This window comes from Bos grunniens, chromosome 11 (genome assembly GCF_055505025.1).
Source record: "Bos grunniens cultivar Pamir isolate PY7600 chromosome 11, Bosgru_T2T1.0, whole genome shotgun sequence".
Lineage (NCBI taxonomy): Eukaryota > Metazoa > Chordata > Mammalia > Artiodactyla > Bovidae > Bos > Bos grunniens.
In genome coordinates, this window is record NC_141175.1 from 44,395,548 (window position 1) to 44,415,533 (window position 19,986).

General features: G+C 47.1%; 1 protein-coding gene and 1 long non-coding RNA gene across 3 annotated transcripts in view; one reads left to right on the forward strand and one right to left on the reverse strand.

The window, feature by feature from the left end:
- Positions 1–4,698: 4,698 nt before the first annotated feature.
- LOC147363023 (uncharacterized) lies at positions 4,699–15,478 on the forward strand. Its single transcript, XR_015136713.1, has 2 exons — positions 4,699–5,198; positions 15,396–15,478. It is a non-coding gene; the product is annotated as an uncharacterized LOC147363023 (long non-coding RNA).
- SLC1A4 (solute carrier family 1 member 4) overlaps positions 15,467–19,986 on the reverse strand; it is a 30,349-nt gene continuing 25,829 nt past the window's right edge. For both annotated transcript variants that reach the window (XR_015136712.1, XM_086326334.1), the window contains one exon: positions 15,467–18,310. Coding sequence is in view for 1 of the 2 variants with exons in the window: in XM_086326334.1 (XP_086182460.1) it covers positions 18,082–18,310 (229 nt within the window). In the remaining variant the exon portion in view is untranslated. The remainder of the gene's footprint in view (positions 18,311–19,986) is intronic.

Consider the following 19,986-nt stretch of genomic DNA (forward strand, 5'->3'; position numbering starts at 1 on the left):
GCATTACTTCACTAGTGTGTGAGAGGAGTGCAATTGTGCAGTAGTTTGAGCGTTCTTTGGCATTGCCTTTCTTTGGGATTGGAATGAAAACTGACCTTTTCCAGTCCTGTGGCCACTGCTGAGTTTTCCAAATTTGCTGGCATATTGAGTGCAGCACTTTCACAGCATCATCTTTCAGGATTTGAAATAGCTCAACTGGAATTCTGTCACCTCCACTAGCTTTGTTCGTAGTGATGCTTTCTGATCTCTGTTCGTTTCCAAGGCAAACCATTCAATATCACAGTAATCCAAGTCTATGCCCCAACCAGTAACGCTGAAGAAGCTGAAGTTGAACGGTTCTATGAAGACCTACAAGACCTATTAGAACTAACACACAAAAAAGATGTCCTTTTCATTATAGGGGAAAGACTAGAGATAGCTTCAAAAAAATTAGAGATACCAAGGGAACATTTCATGTAAAGATGGACATGATAAAGGACAGAAAATGATATGGACCTAACAGAAGCAGAAGATGTTAAGAAGAGGTGGCAAGAATACACAGAACTGTACAAAAAAGATCTTCAGGACCCAGATAATCACGATGGTGTGATCACTGACCTAGAGCCAGACATCCTGGAATGTGAAGTCAAGTGGGCCTTAGGAAGCACCACTACGAACAAAGCTAGTAGAGGTGACAGAATTCCAGGTGAGCTATTTCAAATCCTGAAAGATGATGCTGTGAAAGTGCTGCACTCAATATGCCAGCAAATTTGGAAAACTCAGCAGTGGCCACAGGACTAGAAAAGGTCAGTTTTCATTCCAATTCCAAAGAAAGCAATGCCAAAGAATGCTCAAACTACTACACAATTGAACTCATCTCACGGGCTAGCAAAGTAATGCTCAAAATTCTCCAAGCCAGGCTTCAACAGGCTGTGAACTGTAAACTTCCACATGTTCAAGCTAGATTTAGAAAAGGCAGAGGAACCAGAGATCAAATTGCCAACATCTATTGGATCATCAAAAAGGCAAGAGAGTTCCAGAAAAACATCTATTTCTGCTTTATTGACTATGCCAAAGCCTTTGACTGTGTGGATCACCACAAACTGTGGAAAATTCTTAAAGAGATGGCGATACCAGACCACCTGACCTGCCTCCTGAGAAATCTGTATGCAGGTCAGGAAGCAACAGTTAGAACTGGACATGGAACAACAGACTGATTCCAAATAGGAAAAGGAGTATGTCAAGGCTGTATATTGTCACCCTGCTTATTTCACTTATATGCAGAGTACATCATGAGAAATGCTGGACTGGAGGAAACACAAGCTGGAATCAAGATTGCCAGGAGAAATATCAATAACCTCAGATACGCATATGACACCACCCTTATGGCAGAAAGAGAAGAAGAACTAAAGAGCCTCTTGATGAAAGTGAAAGAGAAGAGTGAAAAAGTTGGCTTAAAGCTCAGCATTCAGATAACTAAGATCATGGCATCCCGTCCCACCACTTCATGTCAAATAGATGGGGAAACAGTGGAAACAGTGGCTGACTTTATTTTTTGGGGCTCCAAAATCACTGCAGATGGTGATTGCAGCCATGAAATTAAAAGATGCTTACTCCTTGGAAGGAAAGTTAAGACCAACCTAGATAGCATATGGAAAAGCAGAGACATTACTTTGCCAACAAAGGTCCAAGTCTAGTCAAGGCTATGGTTTTCCCAATGGTCATATATGGATGTGAGAGGTGGACTATAGAGAAAGCTGAGCGCCGCTGAGCACCGAAGAATTGATGCTTTTCAACTGTAGTGTTGGAGAAGACTCTTGAGAGTCCCTTGGACTGCAAGGAGATCCAGCCAGTTCATTCTAAAGGATATCAGTCCTGGGTGTTCATTGGAAGGACTGATGTTTTGAAGCTGAAACTCCAATACTTTGGCCACCTGATGTGAAGAGCTGACTCATTTGAAAAGACCCTGATGCTGGGAATGATTGAGGGCAGGAGGAGAAGGGGATGACAGAGGATGAGATGGCTGGATGGCATCATCGACTCAGTGGACATGGGTTTGGGTGGACTCCGGGAGTTGGTGATGGACAGGGAGGCCTGGCATGCTGTGATTCATGGGGTTGCAAAGAATCAGACACGACTGAGGGACTGAACTGAAGACTCGATTATATATCAAAATGTATGTTTGCAGGCACACATAATTGTTGCTGATTTGTACTGCAGGAAGAACAAAAGTAGCAAATTGATAAAGGAGTTCTACTTCTACTTCTAGTATGAAGAATAGCCCTTGATTACCCAAGTAGGATCCCTACTTTCATTGTAAACACCAATGTACAGAAGTATTATCTGAAATTCCAGGCTATTTGCTGAAATTAAAACACATTTTTATAAAAGATGATGAAATATTTTGACTCCAACAAAGAATTAGGTAAATTGTGTGGAAGGAGAAACAACCCATAATCTTCATTTAATTGGTCTTTTCTACTAAAACATTCGATTTTTTTAACTGTAAGACAAAGTATATCTTTAGTAGGCACTTAATTATTTCTCAATAAATATAGTTTTGTTCAGGCACTAAACCTTGGGGTAATCTTAGATGTTCCTTGGTCTCATCTCATATCCAATTCATCTGTAAATCCTGTTGACACTACCTTTAAAATCCATCCAGAGCCAACATCTCCACCACCACACCCCAGTCCAACTCACCACTCTCCCTTGAGCTCCTTATCTGTCCCCTCCTTCCACCACTGTCAGTTCTTTATCTGTAGCTGGAGTTACTGTTGATAAGAAGACAATCTTATCATATCTCCTCCCAGCTCTGTACTCCAGTGGCTCCTATGACACACTGCATCTCCTTATGGTCTACTGTTCACACGGCCAGCCTCTGCCTGCCTCTCTGAGCTCATTCCTTTCATTCCTCCCCTTGGTTGCTCTGCTTCAATCACATGAACTTTCTTGCTGCTCTTTAAGTATGCAATAAATCTGTGTTAAATGAATGAAATACAATAGTTGCTGAATGATTGAATTAGTGAATTCTACAATAATTGCAATCAATAAAACAATTAGCTGTGACTGCTAGCACAGCCCAAGGATATGTTCTTCTACCTACCTGGTCTAAACTGGTGGATCTCAGACATTACTGGTAACAGAATCACCTGGGGAGCTTGTTAAAACTCATATGGTTGTCCCTACCCTTAGAGTATCAAATTGCCAACATCCGCTGGATCATGGAAAAAGCAAGAGAGTTCCAGAAAAACATCTATTTCTGCTTTATTGACTATGCCAAAGCCTTTGACTGTGTGGATCACAATCAACTGTGGAAAATTCTCAAAGAGATGGGATACCAGACCACCTGATCTGCCTCTTGAGAAATCTGTATGCAGGTCAGGAAGCAACAGTTAGAACTGGACATGGAACAACAGACTGGTTCCAAATAGGAAAAGGAGTACGTCAAGGCTGTATATTGTCACCCTGTTTATTTAACTTATATGCAGAGTACATCATGAGAAATGCTGGACTGGAAGAAACACAAGCTGGAATCAAGATTGCCGGGAGAAATCTCAATAACCTCAGATATGCAGATGACACCACCCTTATGGCAGAAAGTGAAGAGGAACTCAAAAGCCTCTTGATGAAGGTGAAAGTGGAGAGTGAAAAAGTTGGCTTAAAGCTCAACATTCAGAAAACTAAGATCATGGCATCTGGTCCCATCACTTCGTGGGAAATAGATGGGGAAACAGTGGAAACAGTGTCAGACTTTATTTTTCTGGGCTCCAAAATCACTGCAGATGATGACTGCAGCCATGAAATTAAAAGACGCTTACTCCTTGGAAGAAAAGTTATGACCAACCTAGATAGCATATTCAAAAGCAGAGACATTACTTTGCCAATAAAGGTTCGTTTAGACAAGGCTATGGTTTTTCCTGTGGTCATGTATGCATGTGAGAGTTGGACTGTGAAGAAGGCTAAGCGCCGAAGAATTGATGCTTTTGAACTGTGGTGTTGGAGAAGATTCTTGAGAGTCCCTTCGACTGCAAGGAGATCCAACCAGTCCATTCTAAAGGAGATCAGCCCTGGGATTTCTTTGGAAGGAATGATGCAGAAGCTGAAACTCCAGTATTTTGGCCACCTCGTGCGAAGAGTTGCCTCATTGGAAAAGACTCTGATGCTAGGAGGGATTGGGGGCAGGAGGAGAAGGGGACGACAGAGGATGAGATGGCTGGATGGCATCACTGACTCGATGGACGTGAGTCTGGGTGAACTCCGGGAGTTGGTGATGGACAGGGAGGCCTGGCGTGCTGCGATTCATGGGGTCGCAAAGAGTCGGACACGACTGAGCGACTGATCTGATCTGATCTGACCCTTAGAGTTCCAGAATCAGTAGATCTAGGGTGGGTCTAAAAACCTACATTTTTAATACATCCTCAGGTGATGCTTATGATAGTGGTTCAGGCATATACTTTGGCTTAAATATTCCAGCGTGGAAGGCCAACTGAACATTCTGAACAGGATTTTGGCAAATTTTGTTCTGGTGTCCTGTCTGGTGGTTCCGTTTTTTGTATGAAAAGATTAATTGCAGAAACATGGGAGGGGAAAAAAAAACCTCTGGATCTCACTTTTTGACACTTAACCACACGGTGGCCCCCTAGTTCCAGTCATGATTCCACTGGCCCCCATTTAAAATAGCTTTTGTTTTTTTGGAGAAGTTCCCAACTATTTCCTTTTTTAAAACGTGAATTCAGCAATAGGACGAGTAGCTTGCCGTTCACAAAATGCTGTTTCATGGGACACGCTGGCGGTTTCCTTAACAATGTGAGAGTCTATGCTGTTAGAAATCACTACTGTCCTTCACACGGAAATGATCCTGGGAAGTAGGTGAGCACGTGTGAGAAGACTCGCTATCAGAAAAGGAAAGGCGATTTCGTTGTAGCCAACAAGGAAGGGAGCACACAGAGCACAGACGTCGAGCTCTGCGCAGCCCACAGCGCCCTGGACACAGCAGACGCCATACAGGCTGACCAGCCTCTCATGCCTCTCACACGCCCCCATCACTCCCCAACCCCATCCATCCTCACTGTGCTGCGGAGGCCCCTTGCCTTCAGCGGCTGCCTGATCTTCCATGGCGTCCTCACCTCACTCCAGGCCAGCCAAGGGCCCAGGACTAGCAAGAGTCGGAGAAAAAAGTACTGAGGATTGAGAATCGGAGCTCTTCGTCTTTCTGGGTGAGGCGTGAATACCTCCGCAGGGGCTGGGCTGGCAGAGGATGGGCCAAAGTGTGGAACGTGCTGGGCGGGGCCGCCAGCGCAGGCTCCGCGGGTGGCCCCTCCCTCTTCTCCCCTGCACACCCGTTCTCTTGCTTCTTTCTCTCTGCAGTCTGAGATATACATACATTTCATATACTCATGGGGTCTGGAAAATGCAGCCAAGTGATAATGTGCAAAAGTTAAAAACAGCCTTCCGCATGACAAGGTGGTTTTCATTCCCAGAAAGGTAAACAAGACGGTAAAATTGCCAAGGGCTCTTTGTTCATCAGACTCAGTCGTCAGTGATATAGTTTCAGCCATTTAAATGAGTTCTTTATGTGCGATTAGCCAGTTGATCTTTTGTCCCAGTAAGGGTCTCAGTGAGGCTATAGGTTGACTTCTTTGGGGACTGCTAGTAGTTTTTAGCCTTTGTTTTCATTTTTATTAAATTTATGAGAACTATGCCTCTTAAGAAATTTGTATGCTGGTCAGGAAGCAACAGTTAGAACTGGACATGGAACAACAGACTGGTTCCAAATAGGAAAAGGAGTACGTCAAGGCTGTATATTGTCACCCTGCTTATTTAACTTATATACAGAGTACATCATGAGAAATGCTGGACTGGAAGAAACACAAGCTGGAATCAAGATTGCTGGGAGAAATATCAATAACCTCAGATATGCAGATGACACCACCCTTATGGCAGAAAGTGAAGAGGAACTCAAAAGCCTCTTGATGAAGGTGAAAGTGGAGAGTGAAAAAGTTGGCTTAAAGCTCAACATTCAGAAAATGAAGATCATGGCATCCGGTCCCATCACTTCATGGCAAATAGATGGGGAAACAGTGGAAACAGTGTCAGACTTTATTTTTCTGGGCTCCAAAATCACTGCAGATGATGACTGCAGCCATGAAATTAAAAGACACTTGCTCCTTGGAAGGAAAGTTATGACCACCTAGATCGCATATTGAAAAGCAGAGACATTACTTTGCCAACAAAGATTCGTCTAGTCAAGGCTATGGTTTTTCCTGTGGTCATGTATGGATGTGAGAGTTGGACTGTGAAGAAGGCTGAGCGCCGAAGAATTGATGCTTTTGAACTGTGGTGTTGGAGAAGATTCTTGAGAGTCCCTTGGACTGCAAGGAGATCCAACCAGTCCATTCTAAAGGAGATCAGCCCTGGGATTTCTTTGGAAGGAATGATGCTAAAGCTGAAACTCCAATACTTTGGCCACCTCATGCGAAGAGTTGCCTCATTGGAAAAGACTCTGATGCTGGGAGGGATTGGGGGCAAGAGGAGAAGGGGACGACAGAGGATGAGATGGCTGGATGGCATCACTGACTCGATGGACGTGAGTCTGGGTGAACTCCGGGAGTTGGTGATGGGCAGGGAGGCCTGGCGTGCTGCGATTCATGGGGTCGCAAAGAGTCGGACACGACTGAGCGACTGATCTGATCTGATGTCTCTTATCACAAATAAGTCTCATGCCTCTATTTTGTACTCCTTTGAGAGAAAAAAAGAGCAAGGGGAAGTAGATGTAAAACACGTTTTGCTAAACAGAGATAGTGACACCACAGTAACAGTTCCACAGGCCAATAGGGAACAGAACTGCAAGGCTGTTTGAAGTATTTGTTCATTTGTGAAAATCTGCATGTATCCTAATGCAGGCATTTAGGGGAATCCAGGCCTTGTCTGGAGTAGGGGGATGTGTCCTGTAAGTGGGAGCTGTAGCGGAGCCTGCCCATTGGCCCCTTGAAGCTCATTCTAACTCTGTCAGGTGTAAAGCCTGAAAAAACAGAAACCCCTTTTCCAGACTTCTTCCAAGCTCTGCCAAGCAGAGGCACTTGGGTGAAACTTAGCAGGTGTGCCTGGGACGGTGCAAGTGAGGAATACAGCGTAGAGCTGTATTGGGAAGTCAGATGCAGTAGCTGGGGACAGGACTCCGCTGCCTGGTTCCTTGTGTCCCACGTGTGGGGTGGTGGGCAGTGCCAGCAATAGCACTTCTGTTAGAACAGTTCTTCTAGAACTAGGAACTCAGCCGCATTGCTCCTCCCCACTGGGTTTTAGCAATGTTTCCCCTATCGTTCGCAGAAGTTCTACTTTTACTAATACCCTGTAATCAATGCTTTACCTATCTAGAATGGATTCTGTTGTGTGTAACTTGGAACTCTTACCAAGTTAGAGTTAGGTTACTCTAATCAAAGCTATTATTAAGACTGGGCTCAAGGTGGTGTGTTGTGACAGCATTCTCTAACCCCCCTGAAGTTATGATGAATCTGCTGCTACCTTTTCTTCTAGTTACTGTTCCCAGTTTTGATCTCTTCCTCCCACAGCTCTGATGCTTATCAGTCAGCGGGGGTTCTAGCACTCCCTATCAGACTGCCTGTTCTGCCCTATTTCTTCATCCAGATTCTTGAAGGAGTTCATTTTGAAAGCCAGCTGATACTCTTCCTCGGCACTTTTGTGGCACCTCCAGTGCTGTCACCTGGATGTTTTTTTGACAGCTTTTACCATGAGAACATAAACACCATGGAGAAGTGGATGCATTGACTTTCGTGACTCAGAATGAGAAAACAAAGCCCAAGTGCTCATTGGCCAGGGCTTACAGATGCCACCAGAGCTCTCAGCTGAGGGTGTTAATACTCCATCTACTTGCTAATGGGTATTGTTAGGAAATATCTATCTAACCCTATTCTATAATAGTGTAACTCCTCATATGAATGGCATTAATCATCTTTGCATAGAACAATGCTTAACGTGGTATACTTTTATTGTACATAAAAACACACAGCAGGAAAATTGAATATAGAGACTGAAAGCTGCCTAGAGATGTTTCATGTCAATAGCACTGACTAGACACTGAGAGAAGGCACCTGTGCTAAGAAAGAAAAGTGGCTAGCTCCGACTAACACCAGATCCCAACGTGTGGGTGGGACGGAGTTGGTTTTCTCGCACCACTGATCAGTTCTTCAACACCCTCTGGGTGTCCTAAAATTCAGCTCAATTTGGACACTGTCCCCCAGGAGGGAACATCACATTCTGCAGGTTAACACCTCGGTCCCACAAGACTGCCCCCACTTCAGATGCCAGTCACAAGTCCAGGTTATCATGTGTGCTTCTGACGGATGGGTGATAAATCAGGGGCTCCCATTTTCCCCTCCTTGGTTTTGATGAATTTTATAAGGCTCACAGAAAATATTTACTAGATTACAGGTTTATTATAACAGGATATAATTCAAGAACATCCAGATAGAAGAGATGCATAGAGCAAGATACTATAGGAAGGGGTGAGGAGCTTTGTGCTTGGAGTGTGCCCTTCTCCCCTGAGACCTCCATGAGCTTCCCAATCCAAAAGCTCTCTGAACCCTGTCCTTTGGGTATTTAAAGAGGCTTAATTACATAGGTATGTTTTTTTTTTCTTTTTTTTAAGTATAAATGTATGTATTTTAATTGGAGGCTAATTACTTTACAATATTGTACTGGTTTTGGCATACATGAATCCGCCACCAGTGTACATGTGTTCCCCATCCTGAACCCCCCTCCCACCTCCCTCTCCATACCATCCCTCTGGGTCATCCAGTGCACCAGCCCTGAGCATATGGTTGTTTAAATCATTGGCCACTGGTGATCCGTTCAACCTCCAGCTCCTCTCCCTTACCCCGAGTCAGGGGGTAGGACTGAAAGTGGCAACTGCTAATCACGTGGTCGGTTCCACTGGACACCGGCTCCCATCCTTACGTGCTTTCAAAAGCCACCTCATTAACATAAACCAAGTTGCAGTGGAAAGGGACTGCTTAGGAACAATAGGACACTCACTTCACCTTCATGGCTCCGAAGCAGTTTCAGGAACTGACCACAAGAGACCCAATATTATAATCAAAGATGCTGCTGCTATTCCAGCACTCAGGGAATTCCAAGCACATGGGGAGCTGTGGGCTAGGAACTGTGGATGAAGACCAACTGTGTATGAGAAGTGTATTTTGGCCACCTGAATGACCAGATATATATTTCTTACAATTCGCTGTGCTTCCCTGGTGGCTCCGCGGTAAAGAATCCCCCTGCCAATGCAGGAGACACGGGTTTGTGGGAAGATCCCCTGAAGAAGAAAATGGCAACCCACTCCAGAATTCTTGCCTGGGAAATCCCATGGACAGAGGAGCCTGGCCAACTACAGTCCATGGTGTTGCAAAAGAGTTGGCCACGACTTAGCAACTGAACAACGACAAATCACTAGCGCAGCAGTTCTCATCCTTGGCTCACATCCTTGGCTCAGCTGGAACTTAAAAAATGTAAGTTATCCAGGTCCAAACCTAGACCCATTGAATCAGGCTCTCTAGGGTGGGGCTTAAGCATTTTTATGCTCAGGTGATTCTAATGAGAACCACTGGGTAGGACTTTCTACTTTGCTTCATTTATTCTCATGAATGTAGCTTTACTTCTCTCTCTGGGGTCTCTGAGGATTTAAGATGAAATAACAGCATAGGTTTTTCTAGTAAGTAGTATCTGTGGCTGGAGGCCAGCTTCCAGTTCAAAGACTTACACAGATGAGGTCTACTTGTGTTATAGCTCCCATCTCCACTCACAGGCCAGGATCTCTGGGGGCCACCTCAGAGTCTCCCTGAGGTATGTGCCTTAGTTTCCCTTTCCACTGATAAACTGCCAGCCAGTCAACCCACAAACTTCAGGCCATTGTCCTAGGGTTGGGATGGCTGCGCTATCTTTCATGGGCTGAACACCACAGCCTAATTTACTTGGCTTTCCAGTTTCCAGCAAAGCACACCAGTGGCAAATGGATCAGGAGAGATGAGACATATTTTCTTTACAGCAGGGGTTGGCAACCTTTTTCCATAAAGGCCCAGCTGGTAAGTTGGGCCATCTAGATTTTCTGGGACAAGGCCAAATTGAGGATATCATGTAGGTTCTTCTATTAATGTAACAGAAGAGAAAATTCCTGCCCCATCCTACCCCCACTTTGCGTGGGGTGGACCATTCCCAGGAGTGGGCATCTTGATGCCCAGGTGCCATCAGCTTGGAGATATTTTTAGGACAGACAGCCACTGGCCTGTGTGGGGAGGGGCTTGATAGACCGTAGGTGAAGGGTTGGCTGCCAGTGTCACCTAGAGCCTGGAGCGTAAGTCCAGTCATCTCAACTTGGGCCGCTGGCCGCATTTGCCAAGTTGTCAACACATGGACTGGGCTTCTACTCCCTGATCCCCAGCATGTGCCAACAGCAAAGTCCCCAACATGTAGGTGGTGACAGCGTAGGCCCTGGGCAGGGATAAGATGTAGCCTCCAGCCAGAGAAGCTGGTGTTGGCAGTGGAGTGGGGAACAGGGACAGGGCCATGTATGACTTTCTACCAGGGCCCCTGTATCAGATACACATATTAAAGATTACAGTTTGTGACTGTGGTCTGGGCCATGTATGACTTTCCACCACACGGGCCCCTGTATCAGATACACATATTAAAGATATGGTCTTATAAAAACACATGGAATTCAGGCTGAACTATATGCTTTCCTTCTGTTTTCAAAATAAATTAAAATATTTTCGTGGGCTCCTAAATGTACTGTGGACCCAAGGCCCTGTGTGTTCTGAGACTAATGAGTGAGCTGGCCCTGACCTGGGTGGATGGGGCTACCGATGCTTAGTCTCCTTGACTGCTCTTTGTCTGTTGGAGCAGTGCCCGAGGCCATTCAAAAGCAAGAAGCAGGCTGGCTTTGACCTGGGGGCCACGGTTGGCTGACCCGCTACTCTAGATGGTCAGGATACAATTAGCTGAGAGCATTTCCCATGGGCCACAGGACACCTAAGAAAAGACATGGTCACCCAGAGAGACTGGGAACCAGTACAGAGAGCTGGATCTCCTGCCATGTCATGCCACCAACCCTGTTATTTTTCTTAATGAAGTATTCCTGACTAATGGAAAATGTATAAAACATATTCGGTCAACTTAGTGCATTATCATAAAGTAAACACCCATTCAGATCAAGAAGCAGAACATAGTGAGCATTTCTGGAGGCCCCTCTAGTTCCCTTCCAATCATCGCCCCTCTCTCCACCTGATCATGGCTACTCAACTGACTTGTAACCCTGGTCACTTTTGTTGATATAAATGGAATAGTGCCACACAGAGCATTGTACTCTTTAGTGTCTGGATGCTTTCAGTTCTGGCCATTGGTGCTCTTGTTTCTGGAAGGACTGAATTGGAGCGGATCACCACTCACAAGATCCGTTTGTTGTAAGATTGCTTCTCTTACATGGACACAGCTGGAGGTGAGGGAGGTCTGGGAGCAACCCAAAAAGGCAGCCCAGGGTGCTCTGTGGCCTAGAGAGATAAAGGGTACATTGATGCCACAAAGTGCCTGGCAACAGACCCGGTGAAAGACACACCAACAGGAAAACTGACCTGACCAGGAAAGTTAATTAAGGAGGTTCCTCTTAACCTCAACCTCATTGCCTCTGGGACTCATTAGCCACCACTTATTAAAAAGAAAAAAAAATTTTTTTACAGGGCAGACATTTTCAACATGCTTTTTATTTGTTATTGTTCAGTTGCTCAGTTGTGTCCAACTCTTTGTCACCCCATGGACTGCAGCATGCCAGGCTTTCTTGTCCTTCACTATCTCCTGGAGTTTGCTCAAACTCATGCCCATTGAGTCAGTGATGCCATCCAACCATTTCACCCTCTGTCATCCCCTTCTCCTCCTGCCTTCAATCTTCCCCAACATCAGGGTCTTTTCCAATGAGTCAGCTCTTTGCATCAGGTAGCCAAAGTATTGGATCTTCAGCTTCACCATCAGTCCTTCCAATGAATATTCAGCATTGATCTCCTTTAGAATTGACAGGTTGGATCTCTTTGCTGTCCAAGGGACAGTCTTCACCAGCACCACAGTTCAAAAGCATCAATTCTTCCAACTTCTGAGGTCAGGGCTGCACAATACACAACTCCAGGGAGCATCGAGTACACAGAACACGATGTGCACCGTATCAGGCACGGATCCGCACAGTGCAGAGACCAGAATGTTAGCAGACTCAGCTGCCTGGATCCAGGCCACACTATAACTTAGCACGTGGTCTAGATAACTAAACCTTCATCAGCTACACCTGTGTGGGGAAAAGTTCTTCAAATTAGTTAAGTGTTCTGGTTATCCACTATTAACCTAGAAATTCAATCCCCTCCATCCCCCCACCACCACCGCCAATAGGCTAAAATGACTGAATCTGTATCTGATGATAAAGAAGATCTTACATGGAATGTCCCTGGTAGTCCAGTGGTTAAGAATCTGACTTGCAATGCAGGGTATGTGGGTTCAATCCCTGATTGGGGAGCCAAGATCCCACATGCTGCAGAGTAACTGAGCCTGCATGCCACAACTAAGACCAACAAAGCAGCCAGATAAGTAAATAAATGTTTAAAAAAAAAAAGAGAGAGAGAGAGAAAATATCTTACATGTTCTCCTGTGGGTGTGTGTGGAAAGGTGGGCAATGATTACACTTTTTTTCCAAAGGTAATTTTTTTTTTTTTTTTTGCCATGCTCATTGGCATGTGAGATCTTGGTTTATGGGCTAGGGATCGAACCCACACGCCCTGCATCGGAAGTGTGGAGACTTAATCACTGGACCACCAGGGAAGTCCCAGTGATTTTAAACATCAGTTCTTTTTATCTGGGATGTATCTGTAAAAGACAATATCTATATCTACAAATACAAAATATCCAGAATAGGCAAATCCATAGAGATAGAAAATAAATTAGTGGTTGTCAGAGATTCTGGGTTTCTTTTTGAGCTGATGAAAATCTTCTGGAATCAGATTGTGGTGATGGATGCACAACTCTCTGAATGTATTGAAAACTACTAAATCTTTAAAGAAGTGAATTTTATGGTGTGTGGATTATTAAAAAAATTTTTTTTAATTCTATTATTTTTTTTCAAAACATGAACAGACACTGAATCTTCATTGACCTCAGGACATTTGCTGAAACTATTTTTTTTTTTTCCCCCACAAAGAAGGACCATGTCTGAGCTTAATGCATGATTTTCTTTTTCCCCTAAAGGCAGAGCTAGGGGACAGCCATGAAGACCACACTAAGAATCCCAAAACTATCATCTCGGTCTTGTGTGTCACTCCAAATAATCCTAAATCTGCTAAAAATCTAGCTCAACACTCTTCTGTATATTGTTTGTAGAAAATAATGTAGGTTTGAGACTCTGATAAGAGAAAATCTAGGATACTCAGTTCCAACTCTTTGAAAAGATGGAAAACAGTGGGGATCACAGTGTTCTTTCTTCCCTTGAGATGGGAAAGTTTTCTTCCAAATGACTCAAGATTTCCCTCTTGTTATATGCTCCCTCAATTCTCATTCACTGAGAGCCTCAAGAAGGGGGCCCAGGGCCCATGGCCCTACAATTGGGAGGTAGACCAGAAGCCTGCCTTTGTGTCCCCTGAACATGAGGAAAAAGGGTTGAGCTTAGGCCAGGAGAGCAACTTCCTGTGTAGAAGGCAGGACCCTGCTGGAAGCAGCTGTCTGCATTCAGAGTTGCAACTTGGGAGGATAATAGTTGAAGGAAGGAAAGCCTGAGTTTTCTAGACGTGGCCTTCTGTTATGAATAAGGGACATTCACATGCATTCTGACAATCATTTATAAAGCCTGGTTTCTTTTAGGTAGTTATCGAAGTATTTTTAGCACAAATGTTCAAAATGGGCATACTCTCATACCACACAGGCACAGATCTGCAGAAAGGCCCACGAGTTGAACTAGATCTTCCTTTCTGTCTTTCCAAGCCAAACAAGGAAATGCCACTCATTGGGCCTGATGAAAGGGCCACAGGCTGGGTGGGAAGCTTTCTTGCCGATGTGTCTGATCTGAGAGCCAGCATGACAGAGGAACTTTCCTGGGCCAGGCACTCTTTTGAGCCTCTTACAGGTATCAACTCCTCTACTCTTCACAAGCCTCTCCACTGGCAGGATTATTATCCCCATTTTAAAGATGAATAGACTGAGGCACAGAGCCATTATCATGCTCAGGGTCATACAGTAAGAAGTGGCAGAGCTGGGACTGGACACAGACAGTGCGTATTCCTCCTTGCTGCATCATTCATGCATTCATGGTGTCACCAGATGTTCCTCTGTGCAGGCTTCGGTGACCCAAAAGATCAGCACCCTCTATTCTCCCCTGGGGAGAGGTGGCTTATGGAACTGCCATTCTTGATATGACATGAAAAGCTTAATCACTGAGTACTCACCTCAGTCTCCAAATACTCCACCCAGAGAATCAAGGGAGCCACACTCCAAGGTGGGAATCTAAATGTCATTAGTTACAAGCCCCATCGGGCACTTGACCTGTGCAGGCTCTCCTCATCCCTTTGGGCCTTGCCCAGAAAGTAAAACTGGCTTCCATATTCTGTGGAGGGCTGGATATCTCCAGGTGAGAGCAGGGTTCTCTTCCTTCTGAGGGCCCAGGGTCTGGAAACTAAGGCTGTCATTGGGAGCTGGTGGGATAATCCTATTGTAAGAAGCTTCTAAATTTCCTAATAGTGCTGGGATGCAATGTCACTGAACATGTGTGCTCAGTCATTTCAGTCATGTCCGACTCTTTGCAACCCCATGGACTGTAGACCGCCAGTCTCCTCTGCCTATGGGATTCTTCAGGCAAGAACACTGGAATGGGTAGCCATGCCGTCCTCCAGGGGATCTTCCTGACCCAGGGATTGAACCCGAGTCTTTTACGTTTCCTGTGTTGGCAGCTGGGTGCTTTACCCCTAGCATCACCTGGAAAACCCCCACTGAACATGAGATGATATGAAAGAAGGTTCTGGGTATGTTAATGAGGATGGTAGGCACGGGCAACTGTTTTATGCAGGGACTTTCTCAGTGATTCTACAGACGGGGGCATTCTTCCAGCTTGGCTCTGGGCTTACACTAGATGGTCAATTAATACCTGTTGACCTTGTTCTAACAAGGCTTGGCTTAATGGAGGTATGTGGCCAAACCACTCACTGTTTCAAGGGTCTGGCTCGGCTTGAGTGGGAGGAGCCCAGGAGCCTGGAGCTCACCACCGCAAGCCACATCAGTGATGGTTCTGCAGCAGCTCTGCCACCTGAGTGGCCTGCCCTGCTACAGGGGTCATGCTGGCTAAATGCAGCTAGAAAAATAACCCCTCAATTTGTCACCCACAGGCCATCCCCCAGAAGAACTCCACCAGTCAATGCAACTTCAAAACACAAGAAAAAAATAAAGGAACATCGGATTCTAGTAGAAATCCTGTATTCATTTTGAAGACTGCTATGTTTTAAGGCAAGTGTCACATATTGAAAAGAGATGAACAGCATTATGACAAGTTAGAGCAGGGGACACATCATCAGACAATGAGAGGGTGGCATTTTTCCCCAGCTGGCTCACTCCCAGTTTGATTCCTCTTTCGGACAGAAAAACAGGGAGAAACCAGGGAAAGGGGAGCGATCATCACAGGGGTTTTACATGGAAGCACCCTTCCCTAGGCCACGTGCTCCCCACACTGCACTCCCAGGTCCTGGAGAGACTGTGTGCAGCCCCTGGGTCAGACTGTCCATGTTTTGTGAAATTCACCTTTAGAAACAGGAAAATCAGGATGCCAAAGCCACACAACTTGCAGTTAATTCACCTCTGCCCCAAAATTCAAACTTGTTTGGACTGGAGCTAAAATACACAAACACACATGTAGATATAGATGCTAAACACATGTATGCCCCCCACATGCTACACATATGTGTGTACACACATAGTTACATAGATGTGCAAGAGGGAAAGATAAGATCTAGCAAAGGCTGAAAAATAATGAATGTTCACTTGCAGTTTGGAATCCAGCCATGTGATTATTTCTCCTTTAAAAATAGAAGGCATCAACAACAAGCCAGAGGGTAAAGGCTTCCATGTACTGCTGAGCCCAGCTCCTGGTCACTCCTGCTTCACAGGGGTGGCTTAGCTTGTTTTAAAGAGGGCTAGAGGGAGCACGGCCTGCCACCGGCTGGGTCTTCCCTGTGCCCCTTGGCTCTTCCCCACCACTTCTGCTCAGGCCCATGCCCCATAATTTTAAAACAGGGGAGCTTCACTGTCTCTGTCCCTCCCCCTATTCTAGCTGTGATGGGACATACACCATAACGGTGTGCTCCCCTTCTGCAGGGCTTGGGTGATAGCAACAGAGAAAACAGGGGAATGAGCAAGGCTGCAAGTTTGGGAGCTTGAATAATGGCCAGCGTGTGGTGGCAGAAACGTGCCTGGGTCTGGGAGTCCCTGGGAGGCCAGGCACCCAAAAGTGGGCTGGGAGGTTAATTCACAAAAAGATGAAGGACAATAGGAAGAGGCTGCATTTGATGCTCACAAGAAACTGCCAAGAGCACAAGTGACGTGATAACAGTTGCTCCTGCACACAAAACAAAGCCCTGCTCATAAAAGCTGTCCTCCCCGGGAGAAGGGACCTCCCGGAGAACCTAGGTATCACTTAGGTAACAGTGAGGAAGCTACGGAGTTAAGTGTTAGCACTTAATAGCCAAGATGCAAAATGATCATTTTCCACAGATTCACTCAATTTGCCTCACCAGACTCCTCTGAGGTAGGTAAAAGGCAGGTGACGTCAGCCCCATTTTACTGATGGGGGAGAGTGAGGCCCCAGGACTTGCTGTAGGTCACCCCACACATACACACCAACAACTACAGAGAAACAGCAGTCTTGTGCCTTTTAGGTCTTCCTTCCCTGCCCCTGGCAACACTGGTTCTCTCTATAAAGCCCCCTCTCCAACGTTCAACCTGAGTCAGTAGGAATCAGGTAGACCATTTGGCTGATAATTTTAAACTCTGATGTGCTGGAGGAAAGGGAAACCACGCCTATCAAAATCAGCCAAAGCCAGGACATCTGGCTTCACCCCAGTGAAGAGTGGGTTTGTGTTTTTTTTTTTTTTTAAATTTGTTTTGCTTTAAGGGAGGGTCTAGTTGGATTGAAATCTATTGCTAGACCAGTCAGGGTCCTGAATGTAATGACCATATCACACCTCCCCAGAGGCAGAGGCCCCTCTGTGGCCTGTTTGCCAAATCAGAGTGGAGGTGGATAAAGCTACAGTGTTGGCAGAAATCCAGATCATGAAAGCAGAAAACTTTCTGGGGCTGGGGCCAGACTGGGGACATTAATATATGTGAGTGTGTGTCCTTACCCGTCAGGCTGCTTCCCTTTCCCCTGCAGGCTACACTCCCCCTCCTTTCTTTGACCTCAGAATGTAATTGTTTACCTAATGCCGCTAACCAGAGACACCAGCAGTGCTAACACCATGGAGTATTTCTAACTTGATGGGCATGCAGCGCCTCCAGCCCAGTGAACCAGAAGCCAGCCATGCCTAGTTGGAGACTCTTAACACCTGAGTCCCAGCTCAGAGAATTCCAGCCAAGGACACGAATTCGGGAATTTTTCCAATTATTCTGGTTCACAAGGTGACAGATGACTGCCACCCGCCCAGGTCTGTCCAGGAAGTATCCAAATGCTGAACTTTCCTGGGTGCAATGAAATAACATGTGCATCTTCCAAGCTTTAACTGCCAGGTCTCTGTGAGCCTGTTACTCCCCACGCTGGCAGCTCGAGGGTGTGTTTCCAGACAGAGCCAGGGTGTGCACAGTTGACCTGGACATGGTCGAGTGTCAAATGTTAGAGTGTCTTGGTCCTCAGGAGTCAGTTCCCACTGGGAAACCCAATGCCTGTGCTGAGAAGTAACCCTCACACTGGTGGCTGGGCCAGTGCATTGCTCGGGAGGCGAAAAGTCGGTGAGGGCGGTGCCAGGGCCAGGTGGCCAGACTGATGGGGTGGGCACCCCCGGTGCGTGAGCTGGAAGCCCAGCCTCATCACAGAACCGACTCCTTGGACTCTGGGGTGCTGGCTGCTGGGCCGGTGGGGTTTGGGTGTGTCACCAGGGGTGATGTCTCCTCCTCCGACTTGGAGTTAGGGATGGCCTCCACTTTGACCTCGCTCAGCTCCTGCTCCCCTCTCTTCATCGCCTTCTGATTCAGGTGGTGGAGGATGCCCGCACCCAGGGCATCGCCCTCCACGTTCACCACGGTGGTGGTGCGGTCCCTGCAGGGAGAGAACAGGCAGGCGTTACAGTCGATGCCGCCTGGAGCCACCAGGAGGCGGATGTCACTGCAGGCCGAGGTAACAGGAGGCTGTGACCCTCAGGGAGGGCAAGCTAAGGATATGGGGTGCTGCTTGATGCTAAACTGATTTTCTCCAAATATCTTTCATTCTTATGAAACTACCAGACCCACTCATTGTAGAAAACTTGGGGAGAAGAGAAGTATAAAGGAAAAATCAAAAGTCACTCCCCACCATCCTCTGCACCCCTGAGTGAACCAGTAGTGACATCTGGATCTGTTTCCTTCCAGAAATCTCCCTATGTGTGCACTTCATGTGTGAGACATCGTTGTGTAAAAGTTATAAGTAACTGGGATGACGAGTGCTTCCCTGGTGGCTCAGATGGTAAAGAATCTCCCTGCAGTGCAGAAGACCTGGATTTGATCCCTGGGTTGGGAAGATCCCCTGGAGAAGGGACTGACAATCCACTCCAGTGTTCTTGCCTGGAGAATCCCCATGGACAGAGGAGCCTGGCAAGCTACAGCCCACGGGGTCGCAAAGAGTCAGACATGACTGAGCGACTAAGTACCCACACACAATTGGGGTGATGGTGCATATTCGGTCCTGGGTCCAGCTTCCCTCCCACTCACCGTTACCCTGTGGGAACCTCCCTCTTGGTCTCACGTCCACACTGCATCTCTACTGAACTGTAACCTTCATGTGCTTCCCATGGCTGTTGGCAAATACCATCTCACAGAGAACGGCACTGCCCTTTCCAGAAGCTTTGTCTTCCCAGAACCCAACAACCAGCACCCCTCCCTGGGGCTCAGAGGAAGTATCATGCTCATTCTGAAGAAGGAGGGAAAATAGGAACTTGCCTGAGGTGCTGGAGAAGCTGAGAGTTGTGGAATCAGAGGTTGCGGGTGGTGGGGGTCTCACTTGGGCAGCTTGCTTGGTGCCAGACCTCCCTCGTCCCGACCAAGCACCCCTTAAACGCCTGCCTTCCCCATGGAGGGGAGCTGGTGAGGAAGGAGGTGGGGCCTCTGACACTCTGCCCTGGTCCCTCTTACTCACCACCACAGGGACTGAGTCCCTCCGATGTGCTGTCTGAACACTGCACAGCACTGTTCAGCATCTCCAAAGCACTTTTCACCGCCAAGGAGCTCAAGGAATTCTGAGAAGTCCCTTCAAGTTTCCAGGGCTTAAAAATAAGGTTGGGCCGGCGGGGAGCCGGGGAGGTGGGGGGGTAGCGCCCGGCGTTCCAGGCAGGTTAGGAGCGCCGCTCCAGGCGGGCGAGGAGCGAGGCGCCCGGGCGCGGAGAGGCCGGGCGGGCTGCCGCGGGGGTCCCGGAGCCCCGGGGTGGGCGGCCCGGTCGCCGGCGGGGGGCGGCCCCGCGCGGCCCCGCCCCTCGCGGCCGGTGCCCGCCCCGCTCCGCGCCCCGCCCCCTCCTTCCCCGCAGCCCCCACCCCCAGCCCCGGCTCCTCAACACAAACTTTCCGTGCGGCTCGCTCCCTCCTCCGCGCCCGGCGCCTCCCGCTCCGAAAAAAAGAAAAAAAAAAAAAAAAAAATAAGGTTGGAACCCAGCACTCCTAACCACCGTGGGCAGATCCACCAGCCCAGGGCCAGGCTCTCGTGGTCAGGATATCCACACCCGGCTCTGACCAGCCTGGCCAGGATTG